The sequence below is a fragment of the Carcharodon carcharias genome, chromosome 16, assembly GCF_017639515.1.
Source record: "Carcharodon carcharias isolate sCarCar2 chromosome 16, sCarCar2.pri, whole genome shotgun sequence".
NCBI classification, from domain to species: domain Eukaryota; kingdom Metazoa; phylum Chordata; class Chondrichthyes; order Lamniformes; family Lamnidae; genus Carcharodon; species Carcharodon carcharias.
The window spans coordinates 91,088,171-91,108,004 of NC_054482.1; the positions used below are offsets into that span (position 1 = coordinate 91,088,171).

General features: G+C 39.7%; 1 protein-coding gene across 7 annotated transcripts in view; it reads right to left on the minus strand.

The window, feature by feature from the left end:
• Positions 1–19,834, minus strand: part of ptprfa (protein tyrosine phosphatase receptor type Fa) — a 509,773-nt gene that overhangs the window by 95,192 nt on the left and 394,747 nt on the right. For 4 of the 7 annotated variants that reach the window (XM_041207576.1, XM_041207573.1, XM_041207572.1 and 1 more), the window contains 2 exons: positions 14,042–14,196; positions 6,427–6,539 (listed from right to left, as the gene is read on the minus strand). In XM_041207576.1, the coding sequence (XP_041063510.1) occupies positions 6,427–6,539; positions 14,042–14,196 (268 nt within the window). The remainder of the gene's footprint in view (positions 1–6,426; positions 6,540–14,041; positions 14,197–19,834) is intronic. The other 3 variants (XM_041207577.1, XM_041207574.1, XM_041207578.1) reach the window with 1 other exon arrangement.

Genomic DNA, 19,834 nt, shown 5'->3' on the forward strand with positions numbered 1-19,834 from the left:
CAACACAAGTTCAGCAGATGAGAGTAGGTCTATGTTAAAATGTAAACCTAATAAGATCAAGGAGGCAAATTCCTCACCCTTGTACCCTTCAAGTAAACTTCTTAATTACACATGAAAACTGAATGCCTCTACTGAAGAGGATAGGGCAGTAAGGGGGACTTTGATTCAAATCTAGTTTGGAGGTAACTCACTCCTTTATCCACTAAAAACATTTTCAATCTATTCCATACAAAAGGCATGAAGTTTGCTCTCTTTAATGGGAAGATATGCTATTCTTATAATGGTTCCTCTCATTATCATGGAATGATACAGTACAGAAGGCCATTTGGTCCACTATGCCTGTAGTCACTCTTCGGTAATCCCAATCCCCTGATCTTCCTCTATAATTCTAAAATTTTTCCTTACTACTCACTTTGTCTACAACTAAGAAAAAAGATTTTCAAACAACGATGACAGTGTCTGGTTGTCCCAGCTGCTCTAGGTCTATGGACTTAACAGAACCTGTCTGAATGAAACAGACAGCATGACAGTGAAGAGCCAAATCTCAAAAGGTTAGGTTCTTACCTCATGCATGAAGTGAACAAAAGTAACTAGGCCTAACTGGTGTTGCAGATGGGCAAAATTATGACTTGCACACAAACTGAGTTATACATTTTTATTTCAGTTACATTCAGTTTTTTTGAGTCTGCTCTTTCATTCATTTATTGGCTTAGATTTACTCTATCAACTTTGGATTACTTCAATCTTTGATTTTATCTTGTATATTTTAGTTTGCCTTTTTCATTTTCCCCATGAATTTTTTATTTGTAGGGGAGTGGAGGAATGGCTTTGAAAATGTAAATAATTCAAGTTGTTTCAAAGATTACCTCATTATGCAATCAAAATTATAACCTAGAAAATTGGAAGGGTTTAAAAACACGAAGGAGAACAGATGAAAGCAAAATTATTTAACTGTCTGGCTAAGTACAGATGCAGTGATAAGATAATAATTTTGGACCAATATCACTTATAATTACAAATATATTAGCTGTAGTATATTAGCCAGATTCTTCACCATGGGGAGGAAAATAAGCATGTAAGACAATATGCTTGTACTTTATAGATCTCTGTTTGTTTATTTAGCTCACCAGCATAACCAATACATCTTACTAGAGCAGTGGCAGAGTCCAAATATTTCTCTAATATAATGTTCCCTTTCTAATTATGCTATCTCTGAAAATAACAGTGCACATTAGAGACTGGAACATTCCCCACCCTATTCTACTGATGGAGAAATTGCCAAGCTCCTGAACTGCATATTGACAGGAGTGTTAATAGACAAAGATTTCTCATGACAACTTAATCAGACCATGAAAAGTACTTGTGTTAACTTGGCAAAATGCCATTTGATGAGGTAAAATACAATGGAAATCATTTTTTAAGCTGTAACCCCAACCCATCTTCCATTAGACTATCGAGAAATTGTTTTGCAGACATGATTTATTTGAACTGACTACTAGATATTTGAAGTGTGATCAACTGTAAAGTATCATACATATTCCCTTAAGCATCATCCATTCCAAAGTAAATATTGAATGTAGAATATAAGCATTGTGGATCCAAAAAATAAATTAACAGCAGTTTGACCTTCCTAGGTGAGAATGGGTGGATTATGAGTGTATTTAGAGTGGGAAAAACAGAATGAACAGTCAGTTTTCTGTGCTGTGAAGGGATAGTTAGGGTGACTCATTTTTGGTGGGAAAATACATTCAACGACTTTGCCTAAATATCCTGAATAATCAAACAATTCTACTGAATGAATGAATGAAACTGGAAACTGAATTGTAGTAAGGATAGGAACTTCTCTAACTCAGAACATTTCCATTCAGTAAGTTCAGACTGGCATGGGTTCACTTGTCCAATTTAGTGACCATGTCACAAACTGTCAAAAGCAGACAGGTGGCTGTTTACACATATCAATGTAGATTTTATCATCAATTCCAATAGCCCACAAAAAAACTTCCAAGCTGAGCATTTCCAATGCCAAGTTCAAATTAAATGTGCAATGCTATAAACTGGCATGTGCCAACTTGTGTAAAATGATTCTAAATAATGTGCTTATACCAGCATAAAGGTGACAAAGCAGCAAAAAACATTACATTTTCTAATACAGTACAGACATTCCTAACCTTGGCAAGCGCAGTATTTAAGTAGAAATGTAGAAAAAGTCAGGCAGAAAATATTTCAATAATTCTTCAGATGTTCTTATAAATACACAAGTACACTAAGAAGACAATCTACTTGTTATTTCCAACTTCAAAGTGTCCGATAAGCAACTTTTAAGGTGAAAGAATAGTTCTTTGCCAAGTCATGGCTCAGACAGTACAAGGAAATCTTCGAGATGTTTTGACTACAAAAGCCTTTTGTCTGAGGTTATTTTCAGTTCCACCACTCTGTAATCAAAGGAACTTAAGACTTGACATTTCATTTTTTTCAGCTGACATCTAAGTTTTTTGTAAAGCATGTTCATTGCAAAACACAGCTCACTGTCCCTGGGAAATAATTGGATTTTGTCTCAGTCCATGAGACCATATTAATGAATGCTTCACATGCTATGTAACCCTTTGAAAAGAGTTTAACCACAATGTGTTAACATTTTGACTGCTAAAGTGCAGGGTAGTTACTGACAATGTGATTAGCAATCAAAATCTTAAAACCTTGTGCAAAATATTCAACATTGCTATGAAACAAAATGACCATTTTGTACATGATTCTCTGCAAAGTGCCTTGATTTACACTATAAACTCACCAGGTTGATCATTTGATTGGATGACCCCAATATGATATGAACATAATGAGATCCTTCATGATTACACTGTTTGTAGCCAGAACTCCCAGTATAGTGAACTCCTGATCTCAGTTGTGACATAAGGAGGTGCTAAGCAGAGGCAGTGCACCCTCCTATAGGAAGTGAGAGAAATTTTAATTGTTCCACTGGGAGAGGTTAGGAAATCAGATCACATGGCTGCTTTCAGCTGGAGAATGATGTGTGACCCAAATATACATAATGAGAACAGAAAAATTGAAAATGGAGAGAAAACACAAAGTTCCTGAGGCTGGACAGGTGTATGTGCCTTGTTTGTTTATGTTGCCTTGTTTGGTAACAAATCAATTTTGTTTATGTGGGTATGATATTTAGGCAGTTATAGTAATCAAATACACGAAGTAAAGATAATTTGAAGTCCTCCACATTATTAGCTGAGGTATTTGTTAAGACAACAGGCAGAAGTAGAACCTCAAGTGGACGAGGCATGATGATCTCCTGCAACTGTACAAATTCTTTAAGTTGGAATTCTGCTATTTGCTCCAGGTGCTTGGATTTCATTGCCAAATAGCTACCTTAAAATTATTTTGTTTGTTTAATTTTACAACACATCCTCTTGTTGCCATTTATTCCAAAACCCAGAAATAATGCTGATCTCACATAATTAGGATTATTACATTAAGGGACCACAAGTACACGGGAATATAATGAAGCTTGGGATATTTGCCTTTACAGTTTTAAGTTAAATCTTTTCCAATTCATTCACAGCCTGTCATTTTTGGTTTCCCTCCATGCCTATGATTTTAAGATGTGAAAAGTCAGTTTTAGGTAAGCGAGAGAATGAGGCAGCTTGAGAGTGACAGTGAGAAAAAATGAGTTTCCTTTGTGAAGGTTTAGAACAGTCAAAATATATACTTTTTTAAGTGTTCTAAGTCATCTCTGATGAACTCATGTAATCTTCCAATCAAAAGTACTATTACATCAATCTGAAGTTCTTTTACGTAACTTTTAATAATCAAGCCACTGAGAGACAGGGGTCGGGCTCATCCAGTTTGAACTTTAATCCTAAATTCAAAACCAAGATTTCATGGTTCTTTAATAAGCCAATTTCTCCTGCAAAAAGTTGGGAATTACCTTGTAATTTTACATGACCTGAAATGTAAAGTTAGATTATTCCATATATTTTTTCAAACAGTTCATATATTCATTTGTACAGATCATCAGTTTATAAGTACCTTGTCACACGTGACAATCAGTAGGTTAACAAAGGGTGCTTCAGAGCACAAACTTATTACATGTAATTTTATTCTCTGTGCAAGGATTGATATAATGAGATAATTATATAATTTATAAGTACACAAATTAGCTCTCAGGAACTAAGCATTTGCATTTTATCATGAGCTTTGTGCTATAATGAAAGACATTTGAAGCTTGATATTGAAATTTGTTTGAAAATTTTAAATAGGCAACTCTAGAATGAATTCATTTGGAAAGCTATTCTGGAAAATTGGATCATTAAAAAAAGATCGATACTCAAATATCGTTTCTGTAAGATTTGTTAAATCTAGGACAGAATTTTATTATGGATTGAATTTATGGGGTTCACATCAAGATTTCTGAAGGATAAGGATCCATGTCCTAAGGAAATAAGTGATGAGAAAAGATCATTTGTTCTGTCTAGTTATCTCTGCTGTAATCTGAATAGCTACATATATTAGTTAAATACATACAGATTCTGAAGAAGAGTTTCAACTCAAAATGTTAATTCTGTTTCTCTATCCATAGATGATGCCAGATCTACTGAGTGTCAGGAAGATATAATTATGATAATGTTATTGGAATTTATTGTAAAATAGTGTAATAGTGGGACTGTCCATGTGTGAGACTTAATTGAATTAGAGGCAGATAATCTGGGTGCTTTGGTGTAAATATCGGGGAAGTTTAGAATATAAGGTAAAAGGACACTTGCATTTTTAAATAAACCAGACCAGGTTGTTTTCAAAGGACGGATGAAATGTGTCACCTAGCCAGGTGAAATTTAGAAACAATGGGCAGAATTTTGCCCTTGATGGGCAGGCGGGCAGCTGATCGCTGCCACCAAAATGGGCCCCGCCGCCATTTTAAGTGGGTGGGCCAATTAAGGCCCGTCCAGCGGGCCACCCGACAGGAAGCGCTATGTGCTTCCTGTGTGGGTGGGGAGGGATTCCCCAACTATCAGAGTGTGCTCTTTTGTATACATGCGCGCGAAAGAGCGCACATCTCCCTGAAGCAAAGTGCTGCCTCAGGGAGATCACTGGAAAGCTGGCAAATATAAAAAATAGGACAATAAAAAATTCATTAACATGTCCCCTCGTGTGAAAATGTCACACGAGCTGGGACATTTTAATGAAATAAAGAAAAACTTTATTAAATGTTTTTAAAACCACTATCAAACCTCATCCCGCCACTGGATGAGGTTTGTAAAAAAATCCCCTACCCGCCTGACCGTTGGGCCCGTGCGCCTAGCCGAAGTTTGCACGGGCCCCTCAAAATCATCGACGATTGGCAAGCTAAGGGCCTTAACGAGGCCTTTAATTAATGGCAGGTGCACGTCTTGCTGCATAGCGCGCTCGCTGACCGAAATATCGTGATGCCGCACGCTGACGTCGGGACACTTGCGCGACATTTTAAGTGTTGGCACGCGGGCTCCGTCACTCGCACGCCAGCCAGAAGATTCTGCCTAAGATTCAACAAGTGTGAAAAGCCTTCAGCATCTATGCCTCAAACTGCGGCCTTCAGGGACTGAACTTAAGAGAACTCAGTTTGAATTCGGCTGTTCAGGGTATCATTTACTTTGCCTTCTAAAAATGTGTCTAAATACTGCCTTCACGAAAGTGTAACTGGGAGTTAGATTAATGAGAGGATTTAGAAGTTATCATAATAGTGATTTGTAGATCTATATGTACGTTTAAAATCATTTATCTTACTAATAAATGATTAATCTAGTTTTGTAAAAATCTACAAGACTTGGTGGTCTTATGATGAAATTCAAGGCATGCATTTCGAAATTTATACAAATTGCAAAACGAGTTGTGGCAGTTGTTTCAAGTTTCCCTTTGGGATTGTAACAACTCAGCATTTACCATGAGGTTTTCCAGCACTTCCTGTTCTTATTTTATATCAGCTACATATATCTCACTGCAGCTACTACAAATTCATAGTCCTCTAATACCTTGGTTGATATTTCTGTTCCTTAACCGTAAGCTATGGAGACAAATTGTGCCATCTGAACTATTGTTTTGGTTGCGATCAGTTTCTACCTGGATGGCTTAGTACCACTCAGTCATATAGTCATAGGCTTTATTAAAAAAAACGGAGCTGCTTTTTAGAAATGAACATACAAATATAAATTCACTGTGCCAGTTAGGAAATAAAATATTCTGTGAAGTAGAGGAATTATAAAGAAAAATGAACAAAACTGAAACCTTTTAATTAGATCTCAGAATGGCAGAAACCAATTTTACATCGACTTAACTTGGTAACAAAAATAGCAAAGAGTCCTTTAATTTGATTTTAATAGATTGTCTCCAAGCCAATGAGAAATACAACAGTGATTTCTTTGAGCTTCAATCTCAAATGTTTACCTGGAGTTTGGTAGTTTAGTCGTCTCATTTCCACAGGGTCTGAAGAGTGTGCCAGCAATGGGTCTTTTCCACCAGGAACATCGTCTTTGGCAGATGGAGAGCTTGCTCTTTTCCTGAACCAACCACATGGTATTATTATCGTAACTAATGATAGGAATGTACTGATTTCCACAAACCACTATTAACTCAATGTTGTAATCCAGAGACAGAAAGCAGATTTTTGCTTCATAGTTAAATGCTTTGTTTCTGTTCAATTATATTACATACATGAATTTTCCAGGAAAACTTTTCTTTGGTCAAAGCAGCAGAAACTGACTAATGCTTTATCGAGTACATTACAGTCCAGAGACATAGAGGCAAAATACTGACTTTTTACAGTACCAATAATATACGTGAATGTGATATATGTAAAAACACAGCAAGCCATCTGTATTATGGTCTTTTATAGCATTGGCATTTCAATTAGGAGAACATTTTTGCAATTAAACACACAAGTAAATTAATGGTAGTTAGAAATGTCATCCTACTTAAAATATTATTATATATACCATGACTCATAAGCAAGGTTTACAATAATATGAAATAAAAATTCTAAGTGCTGGAAAACCTCAGTAGGTCTGGCACCATCTTTGGAGAGAGAAACAAGGCTAATGTTTCAAGTCATACAGGCTTGAAACATGAACTCTTTGTCTCTCCACGGATGCTGCCAGATTGGCCGAGGTTTTCCAGCACTTTGTTTTTATTTCACATCTCCAGCATCTGCGGTATTTTACTTTTGTTTTACAATAATATACTACATCAATGATTTTCATCTTTAACTTTTATATGCCAACTAGTTACCTATGCAAAGCAAATCTGTAAATTAAAAAAAAAGACCTCTGAAAGTTGGAAGCTAAACATAAAAATAGAAATATTGGAATTTTAACATATGTTTGGGATAGAAACATCAATTTCTGACAAATGGGTCTCCCACCTCAAATATTAATTTGCCTTTTCTCAATTCACTATGATGAACCTCCTGTGCCATTTCAGCATTTACTGAAATTTCTAATCAACATTTTATCAATAACAGAACCAGCCACACAAGCAAGCTTCACAGCCATTTAATACAAGCATCAGAGTTTGAACAAACATGTTTAATGTGAACCAAAATCAAGATTGCTATAATCAGAAACCACATTATTTTGGTACCTGTCAGATTTTGTGTTTCACAGTTATGTGTGTAATATTTCCGAATCTACAAATGGAAGAAAAGGATGGCACAGTTTCGGCAGTATATCTGGCACAGAATAGTAGAACGTCAGCTCTTTCCCACTGTTCCCCATGTACCAATCTTGAAAATCTCAGCAGTTAGACCCTAAACGTCATCCCCTCTCCGAACGTGAAATGAAGGGACAAAAAGTTAGAAGATGATTGACCATGTGTTGTTGTTCTCTTACCAATCCTAATGCCTGATATGCCAAATCATGAAAGCTTAAAAGGTCTTCTGCTTGCTTTCTTTAACGCGTATGGAACAGTAAAGGAGAATGCTGGAATTGGAAGCATGTCTAGACTGTCCAGTTTAAGGCAACATTACTGTTATTAGTATGAGTCTTACCTTTCCTGCTTACTGTATCCATAAGATGGCAAAAAGAGGAAAAATCAAAAATGAGTGAACATTCCTACTTCCACTGTAAATATAGTGTGCGGAACTTTCTCCCTCTGCCTCCTCTGTTCAGTTGGTAGGCGAGGGAGATCATCTGAAAACAGCTACATAAATTGTTCATGTGTCATCCCCACGATTGCTCTATCTTAAGTTTAACTCTGTAAAGTATCAGAATACCATTACATTTAACACATTTTCTCTATCATTATTTCCCCTCAGGTCTTGATCTATTATATATCATTTGCCAAGAGTTAACCCTCTCATTGCTCAGTAGCATAAATCCCATTATGAAATTATGGCAGTTTATAACATTAGAAAACATTAATCACCTGGCTGTGGTCATTTGATATAATTCAAATATCTTGAAATAAAATGGCAAATGGAAAGCACTATTAATAAACTGTATAAGCTATCTTTACTGAATGAGTAGTGCTCTTGATTAGTTAAAAAAGAGTAGAGGACCTGGAGCTGAATTTTCCTGTTTGGTTTGTGATCCCGACGACACCTTCAATTCTGTGCTGGGAACCCAGAGTGGCTGTGGTGCAACATCGATCATGATCTTCCCCAAGATGGCTAATTAACAAGCTACCTCCAGGAGCCCCTTCCAATTCAGGATGGTGGGAGGACCAGGGGTCTGAAAGGACCTGCAGCAGTTTGGCTAGCAGACCCATGAGGAGAGGTTGGTGCTGCCAACATAGGTGGGAGAACACAAGGACATGACAAGAAGAATTATAAAATGGAAAAAAAAACTAGTGGTCACACAGCCAGGCCGTCATCCTGCAGCAGTGGCTGCGGGCCTCTGATACCCACGGCTCCAGGAGTTGGGGGGTGGCGATTTCGGTCTGCGATCATGAGGCCACCTTCAGGCAACTGCCAGGCTTTGGCCTCATCAGGCGACCCATCTGCCTTTGGGAAGATCCTGGCAGCGTCACCAATTTATCCCCAAGTGGACACTTATTTGAGCTTAATTAGCTACCTGCCACTACTGAGCAGGTAGCGGTGCAGGTTAACCCCGTCCCTGGCAAGATAGCTTAGAGGCAGGCTCACGGTGAGGAGCTGCCCTGTTGCAAGATTCTCTAATTTTGCTCCCATTCCTGCCTCCAAACTCGAATCCGTAGGATCAGAAAATTTTATCCCAAGGTGGCACGTCAGATATTCTTTCTTACAGTAAATTAAAAACACAGTTGAAGGATCTTCCAATGGCTCATTTAATAGCAAACTTGCTGGCATAACTGGTTAAAAAAAAAACTAGGAAAACACCTAGGAACAAATCAGATTAAGTATGAATATTTCTTGGAAAAAAATTGAGCAGCAGCTCTCAAAACACTGTTATATCAGCCCTAACTGGATCACAGTCAGGTCATATAGATTTACATAACGGAAGTGATCTACCCATTTTATCTTGGAGAAAGAAAGGGAAGTAGTCAGAAAAATAAAGAAAGTGATTGTGAGTAAGAGGTGAGAAAGTGTAAGATGAAAAGAAATAGTGGAACAAAAGTAAGAAACAGATAAGCAGGAAGAGGCAGAAAATGTCAAACACAGTTTCTGTGAAATTATAAGCAGTGTAATGGCATCAAGTCTATAAAGCGACATATTGAAATGTTATTTGAAAACTTGTATGGACATTTCTATGATGTGAAGTTAGAAACATATGGCCAACTGCAGTATGTCAGCCTTTTCAGCACTGTGATTCACACTCAGAAAAATTAGATTTGAATTTCAAACTGGCTCTCCATTGTGTTTTTAAATTTCAGTTCTTGGCCCTCTCCTCTTAATAGTCTGAGAATAAAGCAGTGTGTTCACAACCTTGGTGTCATACTTGACCACAAGATAAGATTCCGACCAGATATTTGCACCATTGCTTAGACCACATATTTTCACCTCTGTAACTATTGCCATTCCGGCAACAGTACTGAAGACTTGTGCTCCAGAACTTGCCGTGCCCCTAGCCAAGCTGTCCCAGTACGGCTACAGCACTGGCATCTACCCAGCCAAATGGAAAATTGCCCAGGTATGCTCTGTACACAAAAGGCAGGACAAATCCAGCCCAGCCAATTACCGCTCCATCACTCTACTCTCGACCATCAGTGAAGTATTGGAAGGGTCATCAACAGTGCTACCGAGGGGCACTTGCTTAGCAATAACCTGCTCACTGATGCCCAGTTTGGGTTTCGTCAGGGCCACTCAGCTCCTGACCTTATTACAGTCTTGGTTCCAACATGGACAAAAGACCTGAACTCCCGAAGCGAGGTGAGAGTGACTGCACTTGTCATCAAGGCAGCATTTGACCGAGTGTGGCATCAAGGAGCCTTAGCAAAACTCGAGTCAATGGGAATCGGGGGAAAACTCTTCGCTGGTTGGAGTCATACCAAGCACAAAGAAAGAAGGCTGTGGTTGTTGGAGGTCAGTCATCGCAGCTCCAGGACATCACTGCAGGGCTTCCTCAGGGTAGTGTCCTAGGCCCAGCCATCTTCAGCTGCTTCATCAATGATCTTCCTTCCAACATAAGATCAGAAGTGGGGATGCTCGCTGATGATTGCACAATGTTCAGCACCATTTGTGACTCAGATACTGAAGCAGTCGAAATGCAGCAAGACCTGAACAATATCCAGGCTTGGGCTGACAAGTGGCAGGTAACGTTCGTGCCACGCAAGTGTCAGGCAATGACCATCCCCAACAAGAGAGAATCCAACCATCATCCCTTGATGCTCAATGCCATTGCCATCACTGAATCCCCCACTAGCAACATCCTGGGGGTTACCATTGATCAGAAATTGAACTAGACTAGCTATATAAATGCTGTGGCTGCAACAGCAGGTCAGAGGCTAGGAATCATGCGACGAGTAACTCACCTCCTGACTCCCCAAAGCCTGTCCACCATCTACAAGGCACGTCATGAGTGTGATGGAATACTCACCACTTGCCTGGATGAGTGCAGCTCCCACAACACTCAAGAAACTGGACACCGTCCAGGACAAAGCAGCCCACTTGATTGGCATCAAATCCACAAACATTCACTCCCTCCACCACTGACGCACAGTAGCAGCAGTGTGTGCCATCTACAAGATGCACTGCAGGCATTCACCAAGGCTCCTTAGACAGCACCTTCCAAACCCACGACCGCTGCCACCTAGAAGGACAAGGGGGGACACCACCATCTAGAGGTTCCCCTCCAAGTAACTCATCATCCTGACTTGGAAATATATCACTGCTCCTTCACTGTCTCTGGGTCAAAATCCTGGAACTCCCTTGCTAATAGTACTGTGGGTGTACCTACACCACATGGACTGCAGTGGTTCAAGAAGGCAGCTCACCACCACCTTCTCAAGGGCAACTAAGGATGAGCAATATATGCTGGCCTAGCCAGCAAAGCCCACATCCTGTGAATGAAAAAAGAAACATCATCCGACTTCGTCCCTATTTCAGCTCATTTGTTGCTGAAACCCTCATTCATGCCTGTTGTTACCTCTAGGCATCATTATTTCAGTGCACTCCTGGCTGGTTTCCCACATTCCAGTCTCCATAAACCTGAGGTCATCCAAAACTCCACTGCCTGAGTCTTACCTCACACTAAGTCTTGCTCACCTATCACCCTGGTGCTCGTTGATTTACATTGGCTCTGGGTCAAGCAATGCTTGAAATGTTTTAAAATTAATTTTCTTGTTTTCAAATCCCTCCATGGCCTCGCCCCTCCCAATCTTTCCAGTCTCACATCCCTCTGAGATATCCACACTCCTCTAATTCTGGCCTCTTAAAACACCCCCAATTTAAATTGTCCCACCATTGGAGGTTGTGCCTTCAGTTGCCTAGACCCCAAGGTCTGGAATTCTCTTGCTGCATCTCTTTGCCTCTCTATCTCGCTTTCCTCCCTTTTATGACATTTATTAAAACTTACCTCTTCAATCAAGCTTTTGGTTGTCTGACCAAATATCTCATGTGGTTTGGTGTCATATTTTGTTTTTGTTTTAAGTTAGGGTGCTAAACAAATATAAGTTAGGGTGTTAAACAAATATGTTACTGTGGTTATTGCTGATAACTAGATATAGTATATTCCTGAAGCCGGTTACATTGGACAACAGAATCATTGGATGGCAAGCTTGATGGAGCACAAAGATGAATGAAGAATGATATAATTGGGGTTTAGCAATTTTCCAGTCCACAAATCATTTTATCTTCCCAGCTGAAAGATCATGAGGAGTCAAAGACTTGTAATATTATTCATTGTATAAATTAAAATACAAAAATCTTTGCAGCACATTTTTTTAATTTATTCATGCAATGTGTTCATTGTTGGCAAGCCAGCACTTATTGCCCATCACTAATTGCTCAAGACAATGGTGATCCACCTACGTGAATCGAAGAAATCTGTGTGGTGTGGGTGCTCCCATTGTATTGTTAAGTAGGTAGTTACAGGATTTTGACCCAGTAATGATGAAGGGATGGGGACATAGTTCCAAGTCAGGATGATGTGTTACTTGGAGGGAAATGTGTTCCCATGTGTCTGCTACCACTCGTCTTCCTGGGTGGTACAGGTCGTGTATTTGGGGGATGCTGCTGAAGAAGCCTTGATGAATTGCTGCAGTGTATATTGTAGATAGTGCACACTGTAATCACAATGCACCAGTGATGGAGGGGGTGAAGGTTTGAGTTGGTGGATGTGGTGCCAGTCAAATGAGCTGCTTTGGCTTGGATCATGTTCAGTTCCTCGAATGTTGCTGGAGCTGCAGTCACCAGGTAAGTGGAGAGCATTTCATTATATTCCTGATTGTGTTTGGTGAATAGACTTTGGAGGGGTCAAGAGGTGAGTCACTTGAAACAGAAATACCTAGCCTCTGGTCTGCTCTTGTAGCCACAATATTCATGTGGCTAATCCAGTTAAGTTTCTGGTCAATGGTGATCCCCAGGGTGTAGATGGTAGGGGTTTTGTTGATGGTAATGCAATTCAGTGTCAAGGAGAAGTGGTTAGATTCTCACTTGTTGGAGACAGTCGTTGCCTGGTACTTGGGTGTTACTTGCCATTTATCAGCTGAAGCCTGAATGTTGTCCAGGTCCTGCTGCATCCAGGCATGGAGCTGCTTCATTATCTGAGGAGAACTGAACACCGTGCAATCATCAGCGAACATCCCCACTTCAAACCTTATGATGGAGGGGAGGTCATTGATGAAGCAGCTCAAGATGATTGGGCCTAGGACACTGTCCTAAGGAACTCCTGCAGCAATGTCCTGGGGCTGAGGTGAATTGGCTCCAAGAACTACAACCATCTTCCTTTATGCTATGTATGACATCACCAATGGCGTTTTCTCCACGATTCCCATAGACTTCACTTTTACTAGGGTGCCTCAATGCCACACTCTATCAAATGCTATGTTAGTGTCAAGGGCAATTATTCTAACTTCACCTCTGGAATATAATTTTTTTTTGTCCATGTTTGGACAAAGATTGTAATGAGGTCTGGAGCTGAATGGTCCTGGTGGCTCACAAATTGAGCATTGGTGAGCAAGTGCCACTTGATAGCATTGAATGAAGAAGCTAAAGATGCTTGGGCCCAGGAGACTATCCCAATGAATTCCTGTAATAATGCCCTAGAGCTGAGATAATTGGCCTCCAACAACCATAGCCATCTTCCTTTGTGCTCAATTATGGCTCAAGCTACTGGAGAGTTTTCTCCCATTGACTTCAACTTTGTTGCAGCTTTTTGATGCCATACTCGGTCAAATGCTGCCCTGATAACAAGGGCAGTCATTCTCACCTCACCTGTGGCATTCAGCTCTTTCATGCTTGGACCAAGACTGTAAATGAGTTGAATGGTTCTGGCAGAACCCAAACTGGATGCAGCTTTAATTTAGTCTGCAGTTTGGGTTAACATTTGAAACTATTGTCCCTTTTGAAAGATTACACTGTAAAGATAAATTGTTTCAGCATTGATCTTGATGGTAGTCCTATTTTCAAACAACTTTATGATCATCTCACCTTTTGAACAGAAGAATAGCAATGACAATGATGATAATCAATACAACAGCAAGAACTGGTCCCATCACCCATAGCATCTCAGGATCATCCTGTGCAGACGGAGTGGGTACCTCCACCAGGATTGTATCAGAGTAGGGGCTAGCAGCATACATCTGCTGAACAGAAAAGGAACACATAAGAAATATTACTAACACCTACTGCATTAAATCCACTGACTCAGGTCACTTTTGTGTCTACTTATTATTGGTTTAATGCCTAAATAATATGAAAAAGAGTAAATTACCCACAACAGTAAATAGTAAACAATTAACTTATGAAGCTTCTATAGCTAAGTATTCTTCTAAATTTATCATTTTCCCAAAGGCAGGAATTAGATTATGGTCCTGCAGACAGTTGAATGCACTTTGGTGCCTGAAGCAGGAATCTTCTGCTGTGAATTTAGCACAGCAAATGGGACAAGTTATTTGATTGTGGAGGTGGGAGCAAGTTGGGGGTTTGGGGAGGCAGGGTGCCAGGGAAGATAAGTTCCCTTCTAACACACTTAATGAGGGGTCAATGGGTGAAAACCTGCAATGGGAACTTTGGCAGATCTATGCGCTCAGTAACTCAGGAGCACCAAAGTCAACTATAGAGTATCATGACTGCCCCAGCTAAGTGAGCGTAAGAAGATTGTAGTGGCAATGAAAGACAGATGAGGAAGAAGTGGAACATTTAGATACGACAGGTAATAATAAGGACATATTATTGAAAAAAATCTGTGGAACTCAGTAGAAAAGGTACCGTTCCCTGATGACATACATTGTAAAATGCTGAGGCAATTGAGGCTCTGACAATAATGCTTCTAATATCTTTGAATGTGGATATTATAGGAGAGGACTGAAAACTTGCCAATGTAACATCTCTGTTGAAAAAGGGATAAAGGAATAAACCAACCATCTCTAGCAAGCCTCAGATCAGTAAGTTTCTAGGAACCACAACGAGATAAATTAACAATTTGCCTAGATAAACATGAAGGGCTATAACTTCAGAGCTCCCCAGCATCAGATTTGGTGAGCTGGTGAACCCCTCTCAGATGTTCCCAAGTAAGGGTTTGCTAATTACCCTGAAGTGCAAACTTTCGCTGAACAATTGTCCTGCACTGGGAACCATTCAAAAATGTGATTTAAATTGCAAAATTTGAATAGTTCCGTCACGGTTACACCAATAGTTACCCTGAAAATGTTAGAAGAATTAAAACCACTCCTACTTCTGGATAACTATTGTAAACACCCAGACTGACCCTCACAAGACCCCCCACATACACCACATGGAACTCCCACATCCCTGATGACCCGCCAACCTGCTGCACCCTCTGCCTGAACTCCGATCGCCCCCATAGGCCTGACTTGACCCGTGCTGACCTCTGACACCCCCTTGACCTCTGACCCCCCAACCCTCCAATCCCCCCACACCCCCTAAATCCTATCCACTTATCTTAGACACTTACCCTTCTTCCTGCCATGTCAATTTCACTGGGTCCTTTAAAGTTACATGCTTTACGGCAGCTAGTGCCATAAAAAAGGGGGCATGGCCTCCATGAATCCGTCGGAGCTGCATTTCGCTGGGGCCTGCAAAGAGTATTTCGATGCAGGCCCCAAGCAGCTCTGGCGATTGAAGGCGTCAGCGTAATTCTCAAGGGCAGTTAAGTATGTATTTATTTCTTCTAATTCCTGCAGCCATCTCTTTCGGATGCTAGTCGGAAGTTACGGCCTGAGATAATTAAATACAGTCAGTGTGAATTTGTAAAAAGCAAGTTCCTCCTGGCAAATTCAATAAAGCCTTTAGAAGGAATAATCGGTGTATTGATGAAGAAAATGAAGTGGTGCTAAATAAATTTTCCAAATGTGTTTGATAAGATGCCATGTAGAAGTCAAGACATGTGAATCACCAGAAGTTAGTATGCAGATACAGCAAGTGATTTGGAAGGCATATGGAATGTTGGCTTTTATTGAAGGGGGAATTGAGTATAAAAGTAGAGAAGCTTTGCTACAGCTGTACAGGGTATTAGTGAGAATTTATCTGGAGTACTGTGCACAGCTTTGTCTCCTTACTTAAGATATAATTGCATTAGCAGTTCAAAGAAGGTCCACTCAACTAACTCCTGGGATGAAGGGGTAATCTAATTGGACCTATACCCATTGGAGTTCAGAAGAATGAGAGGTGACTTTATTGAAAAACATAAGATCCTGAGGGGACTTGACAGGATGGATGTTGAGAGGATGTTTCCCTTGCGTGGGAGTCTAGAACTTGGGGACACAGTTTAAAAATTAGGGGTCTCCTATTTAAGACAGAGATAAGGAGAATTTGTTTCTCTCAGAGGGTCATTAGTCTGTGGAATTCTCTTCCTCAGAGAGCAGTGGATGCTGGGTCATTGATTGCATTCTTAGCTGAGTTAGATTTTTGAGCGAGAAAGGAGTCAAAAGTTACAGCAGGAAAACAGAAAGTGAGGTTGAGGTCAGAATCAGATCAACCATGATTTTATCAAATGGTGGAGCAGACTCAAGGGGCCAAATGACCTCCTGTTGCTCCTAGATCATGTAGATGAGGTATTAAAAGGAGAGTGGCAGCATGAATAAAAAGCTGCTTTTTTAAACAAGGGACAGATTAGTGGTTAATAGGTGTCCTTTGGAGTCTAAGACATAAACAGTTACTGACCTACCTCAGGTGTTAGCTTTACAACCACTGTTTTCAAACTGTCCGCGATATATGCCTTTGTGTTAACTTGTGCTTGCAAGTGTGTACACATGTAAAAACACACAAACAATCTGGACTTGGATATTGGGGTACAATATCAAAATCTGCTGACAACACAAAGCTACAGAGGTTGGTTAATGTCAAGAGGATTCTAAGTGACTTCAGGAATATAGACAGTTAGTAGGTTGTGTGCGTAGATGTCAGGTGAAAATTAATGTTGAGAAATGTAAAGTGATGCACTTGGGGAGGAAGAATATGGAGAGGAAATATAAACAAAATGATAAGCTTCAAAAGAGTAGAGACTTGGAAGTTCAAATACACAGCTTTAAAAGTGGGTGTTGATAAAGCTGTAAAAGAACGTCTTAAAATGCTTCACAAAGAGGGGCATAGAGTACAAAAAACAAAGAGATCATGCTAAGTCTATGCAAATCATTGGTTAGGCTACAGTAAGAATATTGCTGATGAAGTTCTGAAGAAGAGTCATGTGGACTCGAAACGTTCACCATGTTCGTCTCCGCAGATGCTGCCAGACCTGCTGAGTTTTTCCAGCTCTTTTTGTTTTTGTTTCAGATTTCCAGCATCCACAGTATTTTGCTTTTATTACAGTAAGAATACTGCTCCCAGTTTTGGGGGCTTTCCTTTAGATAATGATAACAGGGATGAGTAATGAGGAAAGTCTAGAGAAACTGCTTTCTTTTCAATACAAAGGCAAGGGGAGATCTGATAGATATTCAAACTTGTGTGAGGGATTTTTTTTAAAGTAAATGAGGAAAAAAATACTTCATTGGGTTGTGACTCAGTGATTAGGGAGCTTATCCTGAGAATTTATTTTATTAATATATAGGGGTGAATCTTATGTGCACCTCCTCACATCTTCTCTAATGGCATATTTGAAGTGGGGTTGAGGGTGGGGGGGTGCTCCATAAAATAAAGTGGGTGGCCAGGTACTACCTTCCCACCGACTCCCAACCGGCCCCGCATATTACAAAGGGTGGAAGGTAAGGCATCAGGCAGCCTGTCTGCCCTTGGGCCTATTGAGGTCCTTAAGTGAGCAGATATTTTAATTGAACAGATATTTTGTGCCTGTCTTCACCTTAGGTGATACAAATAACATCCCAGAATAATGGTGGATCAGGAGGTGAAAGGGAGGGAGGAATTTAAAATAATTACAATCACCAGGGAAAGGGTACTGAGAAAATTATTAGAATTAAAAGCTGACAAGCCCCCAGGACCTGATGGATTTCATCCTAGAGTCTTAAAAGAAGTGGCTATTCAGATAGAAGATGCATTGGTTTTAACTTTTCAAAATTCCCTAGATTTTTGAAAGGTCCCATGGATTGGAAAATAGCGATTGCAACTCCTCTATTCAAAAAAGGGAGATAGAAGGCAGGAAACTACAGGCCAGTTAGTTTAACATCAGTCACAGAAAATACTGCAATCTATTATTCAGGAGGTTCTTGTGGGGCACTTAGAAAATCTCAATGTAATCAGGCAGAGTCAACATGGTTTTGTGAAAGGGAAATCATGTTTGGCTTATTTATTGGAGTTCTCTGAGGAAGTAACTAGCAACGTGGATAAAGGTGAACCTGTGAATGTCCTGTACTTAGATTTCCAAAAGGCATTTTGACAAGGTGCCACATCAAAGGTTATTATACAAAATAAGAGTTCATGGAGACTGGGGTAACATATTAGCATGGATAGAGGATTGGTTAACTTACAGGAACAGACAGTAGGCATAAATGGGTCATTTTCCACTTGGCAGGATGTGACGAGTGCTGTGCCACAGGGATCAGTGCTGGGGCCTCAACTATTTACAATTTATATCAATGACATGAATGAAGGGACCGAATATATGGTTGATAAATTTGCTGATGACACATAGGTAGGTAGGAAAGTAAATTGTGAAGAGGACATAAGGAATCTGCAAAAGGAAATAGATAGGTTCAGTGAGTAGGCAAAAATTTGGCAGAGTACAATATAGGAATATGTGAACTTGTCTGCTTTAGAAGGAAGAATAAAAAAGCAGAATATTATACAAATGGAGACAGATTGCAGAACTTTGAGGTACAGAGGAATCTGGGTATCCTGGTACAGGAATCACAAAATGTTAGTATGCAGGTACAGCAAGTGGTTAGGAAAGCAAATGGAATGTTGGAGTTTATTGCAAGTGGAATGGAATATAAAAGTAGGGAAGTTTTACTACAAAACAAAAACAGAATTACCTGGAAAAACTCAGCAGGTCTGGCAACATCGGCAAAGAAAAGAAATGACGTTTCGAGTCCTCATGACCCTTCAACAGAACTGATGCTGCCAGACCTGCTGAGTTTTTCCAGGTAATTCTGTTTTTGTTTTGGATTTCCAGCATCTGCAGTTTTTTGTTTTTATCTCAAGTTTTACTACAGTTGTACAATCAAGAAGCAGTGTTAATATGCTTATCGGTTGTTAAAGCTAGTAGCTTTTGACACGACACAAAATATTTCTCATTTCTTGTCCAACACTATATAGACTTCTGACTCCCAAAAATTTATTTAATAATCCCACTGTAATATCCAAAGTCTTGACGTACTCTTGTAGAGTGAGGAAAAACATTGGTCATAGCTAAAATTAAAATTTAACCATAATTCTCTCCTAATTACAAATTTTGTGCTTGAAAGACACACAAAAGATAAAAAAGCAGATTGGCAATACTAAGAAATATAATTAGTTTCTCAGCTAAAAGGTGCTACATCTTGTCATAAGTAGTTCATGGTTCATAGCAATATTTTAGAGGTAATTTTTAGTTCTGAGAATACTAAAGTTTAACTGGAGAAAATGGGATAAATGCAGTGTGAAGACTATTGCATTTAAAAGGTTGAGGGCATGTTGACCCAATAGGTTAACAGCTAGAAAGGTAAGGTCATAAAACAGCAGGTGGGCTTACTTAGCTTGTAAGAAATGCAGCTTGTAAGAAATGCAGTCAAGAGAGTTGTCTTGCTTTGGGAGTTAAGAACTACAATTAGTAAAAGTATTCAGTGAGCCGGGAAAGGCTGCGTCATTATGGAGATGATTGGAGCTTAAGAA